The following is a 15777-nucleotide window of genomic DNA, read 5'->3' on the forward strand; positions in this document are numbered from 1 at the left end:
GGTACTATTTGGGTGGTGGATCATGCTGAGCATTGCAGTGACACTGACGTGGTGGTGGTGTGTTAAGGTGTGTTGTGCTGGTCTGAGTGGATCAGACACAGCAGTGCTGCTGGAGTTTTTAAACACTGTGTCCACTCACTGTCCACTCTATTAAACACTCCTACCTTGTTGGTCTGCCTTCACTCTTCTTTGGAGTGATACCATAGAAAACTGCTTTCATTGGACAGTTCTTTAAAGAACCATGTTTGTAAATGAGATGTTAGTGTGAAGAACCTCTACATAATGTAAAAGTCCTATACTCATTAAAGGTTCTTCCTAGAACTGTGTGTCCAGCCCAAGAACCATTTAGTAATCTTGTTGTTAATAACGCTGCAGATGTGAAGTTAAAGACGATACAAATGACCAACACCAGCCGATGCCGCATGGCTTGTGTTAGTCATGCTCTAGTCCTTCATTAGTGGTTAGTTTCTGGTCACAGGACGCTGTTGGCTGGATTTGTAGTTTGGTTGAATGTCCTCAGTCTAGCAGTGACACTGCTGTGTGTGGTCCACTCTATGCAGCATGTGCACCCACTACCATATAAGAGTCACTGCAGTGCTGAGAATGATCCACCACCCCAATAATACCTGCTCTGTGGTGGTCCTGTGAGGGTCCTGACCATTGATGACGAGGGTAAAGGGTGGCTAACAGATCCTCTAGAGAAACAGATGTACTACAATCTGTAATTGAAGGGTTTTGTTCCAAAACACATCAAGAAATCTCTCTTGTTATAAGCTGTTGGGAGTGGAATGGAGATTTACAGCCACCACTTAGCATCGAGCAAACGTCATGCCTGAATCGCACTGAGTTGCTAGGTCATTTCAAATAGATGTGCTTATGTGGTTTCTGACAATGTATGACACACTGTTTTCTATGAAAATGAATAACAGTATGTTATACCTTTCTGGAATGTCATCTTTTGTCCAACAGCAAGTTACATAGTGTCAGGGGTGTTGTTAGGCCAGTTTTAGTAAATGCACGTTATTCATTCAAAACATTAACAGTTTTTCTCATCCATTCCTAATTATTCAACTGTGTCATCGATACAGTGTCAAGATACTGTGATAGCATGACGTGAACAGAAGGGGGTGCTGCTGCTGCTCTAGAGGTTTTTTAAGCCTGGCTCGGCCAACCATATCAGACCCTGTAAGCCAATTGTAAGCCAATCCTATCAGACCTAAGGGAGGGGCTCTGGTGCTGCTACACAGGCTCGCTAAAATAAACATTAGACCTTATTTCTATATAAAATATACAGAGTGAAACAGTAAATAGTTATAGAATGTAGATACCTACCTACAATATGGATTCATGACAAATTATGTGTTTTACCCAGTTTCTTGTAAGCTAGCTAACTTTAGGTTTATGTGAGGTGAAGAAAAAGGGATAGGCTATATAACGACAATGATAGTTAACTGATGAGCTTCCTATTTTAGTCTACGCATCTAAACCTTACAGAAGCAAAAGAGTTAGAAATCACATTATTGATTGATCTTTATATTATCTATTTATATACTTCTCTTCAGTATTTGAAACATCGCGTTAGTAATAGCTATAAGTTGTTGTTTGCAAGCAGTTAACGTCAGTGAAAAGGCCACATGGCGTTGTCCATAACGCAATTATATATGGGTCATTCTACAGAAACGTCCACTTTTCTATCTATCCATAGGAGTCACTGGTGTTACTGATCCTCACTGGTGTTACACATAAGAAAGGGAACACCAGAGACATTTTTAATGAAAAATGCATTTTACAAAATGGCTGCTACAGAGCATCAAACCACATGTTGTCAATCATAGAATGTCCACTAAAATATGTCATTTAATCCATTTGTATTCTATTTTTTCACAGTGACCTCAGAATAAAGTCGGTCACACCAGTGACCTCAGCTAAAAGCTTCATATGAAATCATGAGCTAAATGAGAAAATCTCTGATAACTGAAAGACACAGTGGACTCACCATGTGCTTTTCTTCATAGATCCTCAGAAAACAGGTAAAAGGAAGTCAAGTGATGTCATCAGTGTGATTTTTATTTCAAAATAAGAGATTTTTTGTTACACAGTAACACCAGTGACACGACTCCATGTATAGATTATTGCAGTTAAAAGTACAGAAAAGCATGTTTTTTACCTCAAAACTATGGCACTCAGCCTTTACACATGACTGTGGGGACGAGCTCTTCTGTGCTGTTTGGAATTCTATATAACTGATTTAAAAACCAATATTGCTAAATTGACGGCTCAAGAAGGTGTAATTGTTAAAATAACTAATTGTTCTAATTTAAAATATAAATAAATTGTAACCCATAACATGTTTTTTAAGTGTAATATATCTGTAAACACTAGGGTTTCTGTAGAATGATCCATATCACTGAATACCTCAACCTGTAGATGGACACACAAAGTTCCTTTTAGAGAGGCGGCTGTCACGTGTTTTTGGGAATCTGAATTTAATAAAACAGCATGTTGCTAAACACAGGAAAGGAGGGCGAGAGAAAGAAGCTGAAGGAGTAGGTCTGATCAGGTACTAATCTATAGTCTGTATTTCGCATAATATATTTAGGACCTGCAGCTTACGTAAGAGCACTGTGCGAAATACCCCTAACCAGTGCAATAACAGCACTGATATGAGCTTCAGAGCCAACAAAATGTTGGGTTTAATTGTTCATGTTCTGGAAACGCATATTGTAAAGTTTTTCAGAAGGCATAGTTACAGTTGCTAGGCTATTAAGAACCAACTGGGTGAACCAATTTGCAACGGCGCCACACTGAGGCAAGACCATTACCGCATCTCTACGAAGCATATCAGTGACAGAAACTTGCCCATTGTGAGTGAATCCGGCTAAACAATGACCTTTCCCGGATATAGTACCTGGGCATCTGCTTTAAAGTATGCATAGCATACTGTCATTATAAACACATTTTCAGGGACCCCAGAATTTTGAATCAGTGGATGGACAGCATTGAAATCATATTAGATCCGTGTCTGATACAAACTATGAAGAGACAGATCTTCTGTATGCCAAACGGTAATATTTTATTCCTATTGCTAATCTTAAAAGTTCACGATGAACAGATGTTTTGGGGCCGTAAAAAAAAAATCCCTCCATACCCCGCCTAGTAAAGTCTTAGCCCCCTAATCCACAAATCCACAGTGAGGCCTCTGGTCAGAACCAAGTCTACTTAAGATTACTGAACAACACAACATGGTTCGAGGCGAGTGTGTGATTTAGATTTGATGTTTGCACAATGCTAACTGGACAGTATAAGCTTCTTTTACTTGTTAGCTTCAGAGATTACTGGCTGATCGACTACACTTGGAAGAAAACTGTATAAAACAGATTTTTCAGCGGATCACTTTAAGATCCACTAATTCAACTGATAAAAACAATTGGGAAGGTCTTGACTATTGATGAATGGGGTAAAGAAGAGGGGGTAACATATTATGCAATGGAACAGATGAACTACAGTATGTAATAGGGGTTGCATGACTTCCGATTTTTTAAAGTCGACAATTGTCACGCATTCGCCGGTATCACGGGATGATATGGACCTCATTACCCAGAACTCTCAGGACGATCACATGACTGGGCTACGTCCCTCTGACTCGGAGACTTCGACGGACTCCAATACCCGCAATCCTCTGGGGGATCACATGACTTCTGACAATGTCTCGCACTCCTATCAGCGCTCTCGTTTTCCTGAGTATTAACTATTTGCACCTGTTTTAGATCATATGATCAGGACAGGATAGTTTATAAGCCCGGGCTTTAGTGAAGTTCAGTGCGAGGTATTGCTTCTTTACGAATGTACTGAGCATTATTACTGATCACTTGTCTGCTGTGTATTTTGACCTTTCGCTTTGTTCTCTCGACTCTGCCTTTAGCCTTGCTCCTTTTTGGATACTGTTGCCTGTTATTTGGTGTTCTATGTTTTTGACCCACTGGACTGTTTTTTTGACTTGCCCTTTTGTCTTGCCCCTTGGTTTATTTTGCACGGTGAATTGATCATCGTTGTGTTTTGTATCTGCTGTTTGGGTTTGACCCATGCTTGTTTTTTGACCCAGCCGTGGCCAAACTCCATTAAAACACCTTTCGCCCTTTTACACCGCGAGCGTCTGGATTCTGTTGCGTTGTCACAACAATTATGTTGTCTTCTCTGAGGTGTCCATATTGCCAATGTCATAATCACATGAATAGCAACTAGTCAACATTAAGCTTTAAAGCATAAGCTTAAAGTAAAGTCGACAAGTCGATTAGTCTGTGCAACCCTTAGTCCAGGGGTCGGCAACATGCGGCTCTTTTACTGCCCTGTTGCTGCTCTGCTGATCGTTCTAACACAGTTTGAACACTACATGGTCTTAAACACTGGAGTTAATGTAGAACTGCTAAGTCACCCTTTAACCCTGAAGATTGGCATGCAGACTGTTGGTCACCCTAGCAACGCAGAAAACAATCTTGGCCAGACAAAGAGAAAGATTTAATATGAACATCGATAATTCAGAAACTAATGGAGTTATTTGTGTTTATAAGCACCCCAGCTGGTTTCCTGATATGTTTAATCTCCAATGAGAAACTGTCAAACACTAAAAAGTCGCAAAGCTGAAGTCAATTTCTTATTTAAATTTTCCTGTCTCACCTTAAAAGTAGTTATGTTCTGGTGCCTCAGGCACCACTTAAGGTGGGACAGGAAAACTTGAACAAGAAGCTGGTAAATAAGAAACGACTTCAGCCTCAGAAAAAGTTGAGACATTTTACAAGAAACTGTTCCACTTTTGGAAAAGTTTCCTGCCAGAGATGCGAGAAATGCAGCTTTAGCTGAGCTGAAGCTTAAAGCAGAGCAAAGTAAGTCTGCACTTTCTTTTATGTTTTATTTTTTTACTCTATACTAGCAAATTAGCACATACTGAGACATATTTACAGCCAAGGTGGTAAAATGGACATAAAATGTTGGGGCTCCCAAAATGATTTTTGCTAAAAGAATTAAATGGCTCTTAACATTTGCGTTGCTGACCTCTGACCTAGTCTGTCACTGTAGTACTATAAAGTGCACCTCTATGGTAAGTGGACCTGATAAAATGGACAGAGTGTAGATACAAGGTCGGGGTTTCTAATAAAGTGGCCAGTGAGTGCACCAAGGCCGAAAATGTTACTGAAGCTTACTGCTAGGGTGTTGCAAGGCTGTTCTTATAAGCAAAACATTAATAAAGTTATCACAGATGACGGAGATCTTTCCTGTATCTTGTAATGATGGACAAACAAGTAGAGTGGCTAACACTTGCACTTGTTCAGGAGGGCTTTGTGAGTAAAACGTAACAGGAGTGTTGCAGTAACAGTGTATAGCGCTTAATTTTCCCTTTTATCCCTAATAAAGAAGCTAAATCACTATTCGGCCGGGTTGATTTATATGACATAAAGAAAACAAATGCCAAATAAATATTATAAAAGATTATAAAAGATATAATGAAAGTTCTCTAGGAGTCATGTCACTGGTGTTACTGAGTAACAAAAAATCACACTGATGACATCACTGGACTTCCTTTTACCTGTTTTCTGAGGATCTATGAAGAAAAGCACATGGTGAGTCCACTGTGTCTTTCAGTTATCAGAGATTTCTCATTTAGCTCATGATTTCATATGAAGCTTTTAGTTGAAGTCACTGGTGTGACCGACTTTATTTTTAGGTAATTTTGAAAAAAAAAAAAAAGAATACAAATGAATTAAATTACATATTTTAGCAGATATTCCATGATTGACGACATGTGGTTTGATGCTCTTTAGCAGCCATTTAGTGAAATGCATTTTTCATTAAAAATGTCTCTGGTGTTACCTTTATTATGTGTAACACCAGTGAGTACTGGTAACACCAGTGACTCCTATGGAGAGATAGAAAAGTGGACGTTTCTGTAGAATGACCCAGGTGCTTAAAAAAGCACTTGCTTGTCTCTGTGGCTAAAATCAAGCTAACATGTACTGTCCGACCTCAAGAACATTAAAACTTAGAATTTTCAGAAAAACGTTTGATTTCATGCAGTGATGTTGACAGTAGCTTGTGAATTCTTTAGTCTTGTGGGGCCAAATCTCGAGAATACATGTCTACCTGTTAAGCGTTTGGTGCTGGATCTCATTATGCCTCCTCTAAAACCAACCCCCAAATCCCTTTAGTCCAGGGGTGCCCAATCTTAGCCACAGTCGGTGTGGCTGCACCCACACCAGCCCTTTGCGGACAAGACCGGACACCCCACTCTCGTCTGTGCTCTTTTAATGTCTTTGGCTAACGGAACTGTTTTTCTATCACAAGAGGTTATGTGTATCATTATTGCATGTAACGTGTTCTCGGCACAGGCGAATCACATCTACATACTCAACTGGAGTTATTAGAGGGACGAAAACTAGTGATGATGACGTCCGTGGTCCACATTACAATGGCAAGCCTAAATCACACACTAGCCTCGAACCATGTTGAGTTGCTAGGTCATTTCAAAAAGACTTGCTTATGTGGTTTCTGACACTATGACACACTGTTATCTATGAAAATGAACAACAGTAGGTTGTACTTTTCTGCACTGTCACACTATGTCTGCTCCTTTGTCCAATGGCATGTTATACAGTGTCAGAAACCACATAAGCGAGTCTACTTGACCTGACTTAACAACTGAAAATGGTTTGAGGCAGGTTTGTGATGTAGGCATGATGTTTGCATAACGCTAAATGGAGAGTTTAAGCTTTTTTACTTTTCTTCAGACGCTTTTTTTCACTATGCCATCAAGCTTTCACATCAAGCACTACTTAAGGTTCAGCTGATCAAAGAGAGAGAAGAGCAGGTATCAGGAAATAAAATGAAAATATAGTTTTTTTTACATGACATTTGTAGTATGTTTCTAATAAATCTGTGCATAACAACTTTATTTTTAATTTAGATGGGGAATATACATTTCTACTATTCCTTCCTTTGGGAGGCTTAGTTGTAACACTGTGTTAAAACGGTAACACTTTACTGTAGGGTACTGTTCATAAGGCTACATGACACCTACATAAGCTTGTCATGATAACTGACATAACCGTACATAACTGTTTATTAATGCTTATTCCAACACGCGTCATTTGCTATAAATGTTAAATTGACCAATTTTGATGAATGTCAGCTAAAGTAGCCTGTATGACAGATGATGCCTGTTGTACTAAACACTTATGAATAGTTGTGTAGGGTTATGTCAGTTGTCATGACAACCTTATGTAGGTGTCATGTAGCCTTATGAACAGCACCCTATAGTAAAGTGTTACCGTTAAAACTAACTCCACCATGTGGAGGCCGTACTTCAGCCTGGCTATCTCCCACCTTGAGTTGTTTATGTGTGATATATTACGGCCACCAAGAGGACAGTTACAATAACATGGAACTTGTTCACACAGCTCAGTAATCAAAATAACACTTATGATGCAAAAAACTACTTTTATGGTACACAAAACAAAAATATCTGTGCAAAGGCTTCAAAATTCACAGATTACGATACACAATAGATTTTGTACCTGAATGTTTTTAACTACATAATCGCCTGATTAGCTGAGCTGATCAGCAATTATTTTCCATAGTTGTTTGCTTTCACAAACATGTTTATGTTGCCACAAACATAAAGGGAATTGGGTGTGTTTTTATCAGCAGGGTTGAGGCAAATGCATGTAAATAAAAGACACGTCATGGGTTTTACGAAAACAGGAGAAGTTCTTTCAGAGGTGCTGTAACACCTTTAGAGGGCAGTGGTGAGTGATGTTTTTTTATTTGATTTTAAGCTGTATCTGTCGTCAGTTTGGAGCTACTAAGCAAGACAGCTATTCAGCCAATTTGGCCCCTTTAGCTGCCAACAATGAACAAAAAAAAAAAGTTAATCGCAATTACATGGCAATCAACCATCAGCTAAAATTTTATAATCGTGACCGGCCTATTTTATCTAACTGTTACCAAAAGACAAAAATGTGTTATGGACCAATTGGTGAACTATCCCTAGCTGGAACAGAAGCTGGACCAACTCCACTGCTTTACTGATAAAACAAAAGGTTCTGGAATCAACATGTTTTTTAGAGAGGAGGGGTGTACGGGATGAAGGCAGTGTGGAGAGAGACTGATACAGACTCACTGAGGACGATGGATATTATGCTGATTCCAGCCAGGCTGAATCCAGTCATAAAGCGAAATGGTGCAAACATCACAAAGCTAGTAGAGAAGGCACTGGCCACACTGAAGACTATCGATGAGACATAGGAGACCAGCAGCATGTTCTTGCGGCCATACCTGCACACAGAGAGCTCCATTACTGAGAGGCCATTAATACACCGTCTTCATGCTGTGATGAAACACAACTGCCTTTGGCAACTCTGACTGCATTGATATGAATTGAAACTGATGCCCCACTTTAAGTTTAAGCTTAAAAAACAAACTGAAACACCAAAGCAATTACAACAAACAGAGCAAAACTGTTTTCAGTGTAAGACGCGTTCTCATGACAGCAAAGGGCCTAAAAAACGGGATGAACCAATTAAACTGAAAGTTTTATCCATGATTATAAAGGGAATTATACTTCTGTAAAGATTTTTTGGGGTGGTGGGGGTGGGGGCACGAGACCCAAACCAGAACTAGCACAAATCAAATCAAGCAGTTTGAGAATCACTCAGCTGAAGAGGACGTTCCTCTTTATATACTGTATATTAGATTTTTCACCGTAGCCATAAAATGCATTTTCTGCCAGTTTTGGCAGCTTTTCAGAATTTTGCAAATGTAAAATAATGTTGATACATTTCAAAGGAAATGTGCACGAGTAACAGAACGTGGCTGGAGGTTAGGGTACCAGCCTAACCTCCACAGAGCAGGTACTATTTGGGTGGTGGATCATTCTCAGCACTGCAGTAACACTGACGTGGTGGTGGTGTGTTAGTGTGTGTTGTGCTGGTATGAGTGGATCAGTCACAGCAGTGCTGCTGGAGTGTCCACTCACTGTCCACTCTATTAGACACTCCTACTTCGTCAGTCTACCTTGTAGATGTAAAGTCAGAGACGATAGCTCATCTGCTGCTGCATAGTTTGTGTTGGTCATCCTCTAGACCTTCATCAGTGGTCACAGGACGCTGCCCACAGGACGCTGTTGGCTGGATATTTTTGGTTGGTAGACTATTCTCAGTCCAGCAGTGACACTGAGGTGTTTAAAAGCTCCAGCAGCACTGCTGTGTCTGATCCACTCGTACCAGCACAACACACACTAACACACCACCACCACGTCAGTGTTACTGCAGTGCTGAGAATATGCTGAATCAGAAATCAGAAACATTATTCAGCCTTGACTCAATCCACTCAAAGCTCTGTAGTTAGACTAAGATAGCTGGGCTGGCCTCAGAAATCAATGCAAAACAGTGTGACAGCAGAACAGAATGGTCCACCCTGAGTGTGATGCAACAAGCAAAATGGCAGGTGAATAAGACTAATGAAGCCTTGAGGAAAGACAAACACAGACAGTTTTGATCCATAAAAAAAGCTAATCAGCAAAGAAAATGTTGAAATTGACTTACTTGTCAGTAAGGATGCCAAAGAATACGGCTCCAAACATGACACCAATGAAGAATATGGTGGCCGAGGCTTTGTTTAGTCCCTTTGTATCACAAACCAGATCAAACTGGAGGGAAATGTAATACGACAGACATATGAAGGACATTTGCCTTTATTACAAATACTCAATCAACATGCCACACATGATACACACCTGGGTTGCCAAAGTTGATTTAAAAGTGCTGTGATCATACTGCCATCCATTCTGGCACTGGACCACAGGAAGTTCTGTGGTGTTAGACGAGTTCTCTAGCAGGTGGAACTGAGGTTCTGAGAACATGTGACAGGAATCAAAGGTTCCATCTTCATGTTGTGGAATACTGACAGTCAGTCTCTGCTGCCGAGTCAGATTCTCAAAAACACCATCGCCGTCCAAAGAGCTGATGTCACAGTGGTGGGACGGGATGGCGGCAATAAAGTTATGCATCAGGAAGTGACCCGGGAGGGTGATGCGGGGAAACACCAGCAGAGCGACTATGGCAATCTGGTAGCGTCCAAACCCATCTGTCTCAGCCAGAATGTTCTCAAACTTCATTTTCTCTTATAAAATCAATCAATCAATCAATCAATCAGTCACACAGGCAAGCAATGTACAGTGGACATCTGGACATCACATGGGTTCTTTAGAAGAATATAGTAGATGTTACTTCTTGCAGAATATTTGAATGTTCTCTGAATTAATCATAGACATAATAACAGAGTGATGTATGGTGTCCCACAAGGTTCTGTTCTAGGGTCTCTTCGATTTCTCCAAAAACCTGTTATAAATGTGAAGTTTATTAATAATAAAGATGAATGTATTGTTTTCATAGCGCTTCCATGCATCTAGGTACCACCCAGTGCCTGTAATGAACATGTCAGTTTGAGGACACCATGTCTAATACAAAGAAAATGTGTTTGTCCACCAGGCAAACTCAAGTCAAAGTCTGGTGACCTTTAAATCAGTAAACCAGTTTGTGGTGTACGGCTCCACAATTCTGTCTCTCGTTCATAACTTACATATTAGTTTTGTCATAGTTACCAAATAATTTATAATAGTTACTGAATAAAACTTTTTAAGATTAACAATTGAATAAACAGGCCTGGAGTTCAAGAGGGTAACTTCACAGCAGGCATTAGGCCATAGGAGGCAGGGCCTACTGCCAGGCACAGCTGTAGAGGGACTTGGTAAGGCTTTTAGACAGTTTTAACGTGTTAACTCCATCGCAGGCGTTAGACCACAGGAGGTAGGGCCTGCTGCTGGGCACAGCTGTGGAGGGACTTGGCAAGGCTTAGAAACAGTTTCACCTTTGACCACTGAATTAAAACACTGTAAACATGTTCATATAAATGCGTTCAAAGGCTAAAGCTAATAAATCTGCCTTGCGTACAGTGTTTACTGAACGGCTGGTAAAGCTGCTTATATCTATCAGCTGAGGAAAGACTCACTTTTAAGATGTTACCAATATTACCTTTGTGCTCTGTATAATAAATGAGATGTGCTATAGGCCTATAGGACAAATGTATTAGCATCCCTCTGATCAGTGGGGAACCATGACTTTCAGAGTTAGGGCTTCAGTTCAGGCCATAAATGTCAAAACTCAGTCAAAAAAACGAGAAAAAAACGTTGACAATAATGCTAATTTCCACTAGCGGCCCTATGGGATTCCTAATAATATTTTAGCCCTAAACTAATGCTGGTGAACATTTTGTGGCCATTCTAGACTAAACACGGATATTAAGCTTCCATATGTTTTATCTCAGACATTAACAGACATTATTTTATTTTGTATGTAGCACTTTTATGATGTCAGAGCTGCTGCCACTTTTTGCATTTCTAATAAACGACAGAAACCTGGTTAGACTGTGGCTCATATTTGCAATCAGTGACGTTATCTAGAACCTCCAGAAGTGACGTTTTTCCTCAAAAAACTGGCCCTTCCAATTCTAAACCAAAATTGGTTGATTCTGCTGTTACTTTCTAATTATGTTAGTGGTTAATCCGATACATTAGGCCTGCAGTTCAGCTCCTGAAGTCCTAACCAATGGGAGAGTCTGCTTGGCTGTATCTACTTAAATACCACAGAGGAAACATTCTGATTCCATTTTAAGATTTTAACGCTTTTGTTTCCAAACAAAACTTATCAATACATTGGAACACTGAGGGTTCCCCACTGTCTGTGAGGAAACAGCAGTTTTCTTGCCTGGAAAAGCACTAAAATTACAGTATATACAATAAACAGTGGAATAAACAGTACAATTTTATGCGTATCAGTGTCAATTATTAGCTTTTTCATTTCCAGACCTCTCCTAGGGACTTCCCAGTATTATTAATTACAACCCCATTTCCAAAAAAGTTGTGACTCTGTGCAGAATGTTAATAAAAATAGAATGATATGCAAATCATGTAAACCATATTTTTAAAGGAAAATAGTACAAAGACAACTTATAAAATGCTGACACTGAGAAATTTTATTGTTTTTTATAAATATATGCCCATTTTGAATTTGATGCCAACAACACATTCCAAAATAGTTGGGACGGGGGCCTGTTTACCACTGTGTTTCATCACCTCGTCTTTTAACACTCTGTAAGTGTTTGGGAACTGAGGAGACACTGCTGTAGTTTTGAAAGCGCAATGTTTTCTATTCTTGTTTGATACAGGATTTTAGCTGCTCATCAGTTCAGGGTCTCCTTTGTCGTATTTTTCATTCCATAATGCGCCAAATGTTTTCAGTGGTGACAGATCTGGACTGCATTGCCAAAACATGTATGTATCATTCAGCATTAACTGTGCCTTCACAGATGTGCACGTCACCGATGCCATGTGCACTAATGCACCCCTATACCATATATCATGAATACTGACCTTTGAACTGTGCACTGAAAACAAGCTGAGTGGTCTTTAGCCCAGAGGACACAGCGTCCATGATTTCCAAAAGAATTTCAAATTTTGATTTGTTGGACCACAGCACACTTTTCCACTTCACCTCAGTCCATTTTAAATGAGCTCGGGCCCAGAGAAGGTGGCAGCATTTCTGGATCCTGTTTATATTTTGTTTCTTCTTTGCGTTTTAGAGTTTTAACCTGCATTTGTGGATGCAGTGATGAACTGTTTTCACAGACAGTGGTTTTCAGAAGTGTTTCTGAGCCCATGCAGTGATTACCACTACAGAATCATGTCTGTTTTTAATGCAGTGCCTTCTGAGGGCCCAAAGATCATGACCAGCAAATACTGATTTTTGGCCTTGTCCCTTGCACACAGAGATTTCTCCAGATTCTCTGAATCTTTTAATGTTATTATGTACCGTAGATGATGAAAAGCAAAAGTTCTTTGCTATTTTATGTTGTGAAACGTTCTTCTTGAATTATTGCACTATTTGATCATGAAGTCTTTCACAGAATGGTGAACCCCTCCTCATCTTTACTTCTAAAAAGACTCAGCCTCTCTGGGATTCAGCCTCTACGAGCATATATTTAAAAATAAAAACAAATAAAATTTCTCAGTTTCAACATTTGATATATTGTCTTTGTACTATTTTCAATGATATATAGGGTTTAAATGATCTGAACATCATTGAATTTACTTTTTATTAACATTTGCACAGCATCCCAACTTTTTTGAAAATGGTGTTGCACTACCTAATATCTGGTGCAATTGACACCTTATAAAGTTACACTACATGAACTTAAATCAGGTGTGCTGCTGGTGATATTGAATAAACACATCAGCAACAGCTGTGAGGCATCAAGGAAACCAGGAACCTGTTCATCTAGCCAACTCACAACACAGCAATAACTCTACTGATAACTTCACTGAAATTCTTGTTACTTTTTACTATATTCATATTTATGTATGTTTACTGTACAAATATAGGTTGTAAAAAATGTAAAAATAGGTTTAAACAATTTTCTGGCTGGCCTAAGACAGTTTGCACAGTACTGTAAGGAAAATGTATGCATTAAAGAGAATTCCACTGATTTTTTTGTTCAAAATTTCCAATTTTTAATTGTCATTAAGTCATTCATAGAGGTTTGATGTGAAATGGTTTGTTGTAAAGAAACTTACCTTCTTTACTGGTGGTGATAGAAACCAGGGGTCACAATATCTACAACATAAATACAGCAATTTTATTTGCTATTCAAATGATAATGTTGGTGATGGTAGAACTGTGATAAATCTAGCCAAAAAAGGTTTCTTTGGGTGCTATTTTGCCTGACAACACTCTGTGTAGATCTCTCTGCCATGGATTTTTTTAAAAACACACCAGAATCAGATCTCAAGTCTATAGTAAAACAATGTAATAACTTTCTGTGAGGGAGTTTTTAAAGGCTTTAAACTCTTCAGACGTCTGGTTGCTATCACCACCACTGTGAACAATCCTGTTTCAAGTTTCTTTAAAGCAGAGCATTTCACATCAGATCACTCTGAAGGACTTTGCTGCATCCCCCTCTATGATGTTAGAGGTTCAGATCTATAGTTGAATCTATATTGGTTGAATTTTACAAAAAATAACATCAAAATTGTAAAAGATGAGACATAGTTTATAAGAAATAAAATAAAATAAAATAAAAACACAAAACAGACCCCCCCCACCCCCTCACACAATTTTTGACCACATAACGTCTGGTTTCTAGCCATTGCAAACTTGGCATACTCTGTTCCTAACAGCTATGGCTCATGTTGAAGTCTTTGTTTTCTTTACTGGTTCTGGGAAGCTGCAGATGTTTGAATATAATATATTAACCTGACAGCCACAGGTCCTGAAGATGCTGAATCTACAAGATCAGGGGTAATAAAACACTTTATATCTGCATTAACCTTCACACATTTTATCTCTGTCAGTCAGCAGCACTCTCATTTCATACTTAAAGGGGAAATTCACTATTTTTTTTTCAAAATATCTGAATAACTCAGTGGTTGAGATATAAACAGAGTCAATCAGAGTGGTCTGATGTGAAACGGTTCATAGTAGAGAAACTTACAGACTCGGATTTCTTTACTTGGTGATAGTAACCAGAAGTCCCTATGTCTACAACATAAATACAGTGTCTTGTGCATTGATGATGGTTAAATAAATAAATAAATAAATCCAAGTAAAATAAGTTTTTACTGGGGACTATACTGCCTTACAACGCCCTGCTTGTATCCCTCCTCTATGAATGGATTAAAATAAACCGATCAAAACACATTTTAAGCCAAAACTTTATCACAAAACTATCATAAAACAATGTGTTAGACATCAGGCAACGTATATCTAACCAATTTCATGTAATAATTCTCTTTAGGGGAGGCATTAAACTCCTCAGACGTCTGGTTCCCATCATCACCACTGCGAACAACTCTGTCTCTGCACATTTCTCTAGAACAGGGCATTTCACACCAAACCACTCTGAACGACTTTGTTTACATCTTAACCATTTAATTATGTAGAATTTCTGAAAAATCGGTGAAGTTCCCTTTTTAAATTTGAAGTTAAGCCCCTATTTATGTGGGAAGAAAGAGTGAGAAAGAGAGAAAGAGAGAAAAGAGAAAAGAGAGAAAAGTGACTCACCTGCAACGGCAAAAGTGCCCAAGCATTCCAAAAGACTCTGAAGAGTTGGACAGGTTTCCCCTCTAAGGAGTGCAGAGAGACTTAAAAAGCCACTTAAAGTGAATGGATTAAATTAAATGGCCTCTGTTCTCCACCTGCAACTCCAGAGCAGAGTCTTTTCAGTATCCACTCAAAGTCTCGTGGACTCCCTTTGCACAAAGCCTCGACCAATCAACTCGGAAAGATTTGCATATTCAGATATAGGAGGCTGCGCCTCTCTTCTAACGCACAGACGCGTTAGCTTGCCCTTCTGTATTATGTGGTAAAATTGGTGAGATATTTATGAGAAATGGGTTCAAAATAACAAACCAAATAAAAAACTAACAAACTACTAAAAACACTGAAGCACGGTGTTGCGCCACGCTGTGATTAGCATACCAAACGGGATTATTGCGGTTTTGTCCACCCGTATTCTGGCATGCCGGAATACAGGTGGGAAAAAACACTCGACCAAAGTTGACTTCTGTTTTTTTGGCCTTTCCAGCGAACCTCGAAACACACTTCTCATTATCGCCGTGGGGATTCACCATTAGCACTTTCTCAAGTAGGATTACTACAATATGGACTGACAGTG

The 15777-nt window shown here is 39.2% G+C and overlaps 1 protein-coding gene across 6 annotated transcripts in view; it reads right to left on the reverse strand.

Annotated features, from left to right (window-relative positions):
* slc22a7b.1 (solute carrier family 22 member 7b, tandem duplicate 1) overlaps positions 1-15326 on the reverse strand; it is a 45821-nt gene extending 30495 nt beyond the window's left edge. For 2 of the 6 annotated variants that reach the window (XM_036592726.1, XM_036592730.1), the window contains exon 1: positions 15165-15326. Coding sequence is in view for 3 of the 6 variants with exons in the window: in XM_036592725.1 (XP_036448618.1) it covers positions 8171-8325; positions 9594-9697; positions 9785-10168; positions 13679-13718; positions 15165-15190 (709 nt within the window). In the remaining 3 variants the exon portion in view is untranslated. Of the gene's footprint in view, positions 1-8170; positions 8326-9593; positions 9698-9784; positions 10252-13678; positions 13719-15164 lie in introns of all 6 variants that reach the window. The other 4 variants (XM_036592725.1, XM_036592728.1, XM_036592729.1 and 1 more) reach the window with 4 other exon arrangements.
* Positions 15327-15777: the final 451 nt, after the last annotated feature.

The sequence above is a fragment of the Colossoma macropomum genome, unplaced genomic scaffold (assembly GCF_904425465.1).
Source record: "Colossoma macropomum unplaced genomic scaffold, Colossoma_macropomum, whole genome shotgun sequence".
In the NCBI taxonomy this organism is placed as follows: domain Eukaryota; kingdom Metazoa; phylum Chordata; class Actinopteri; order Characiformes; family Serrasalmidae; genus Colossoma; species Colossoma macropomum.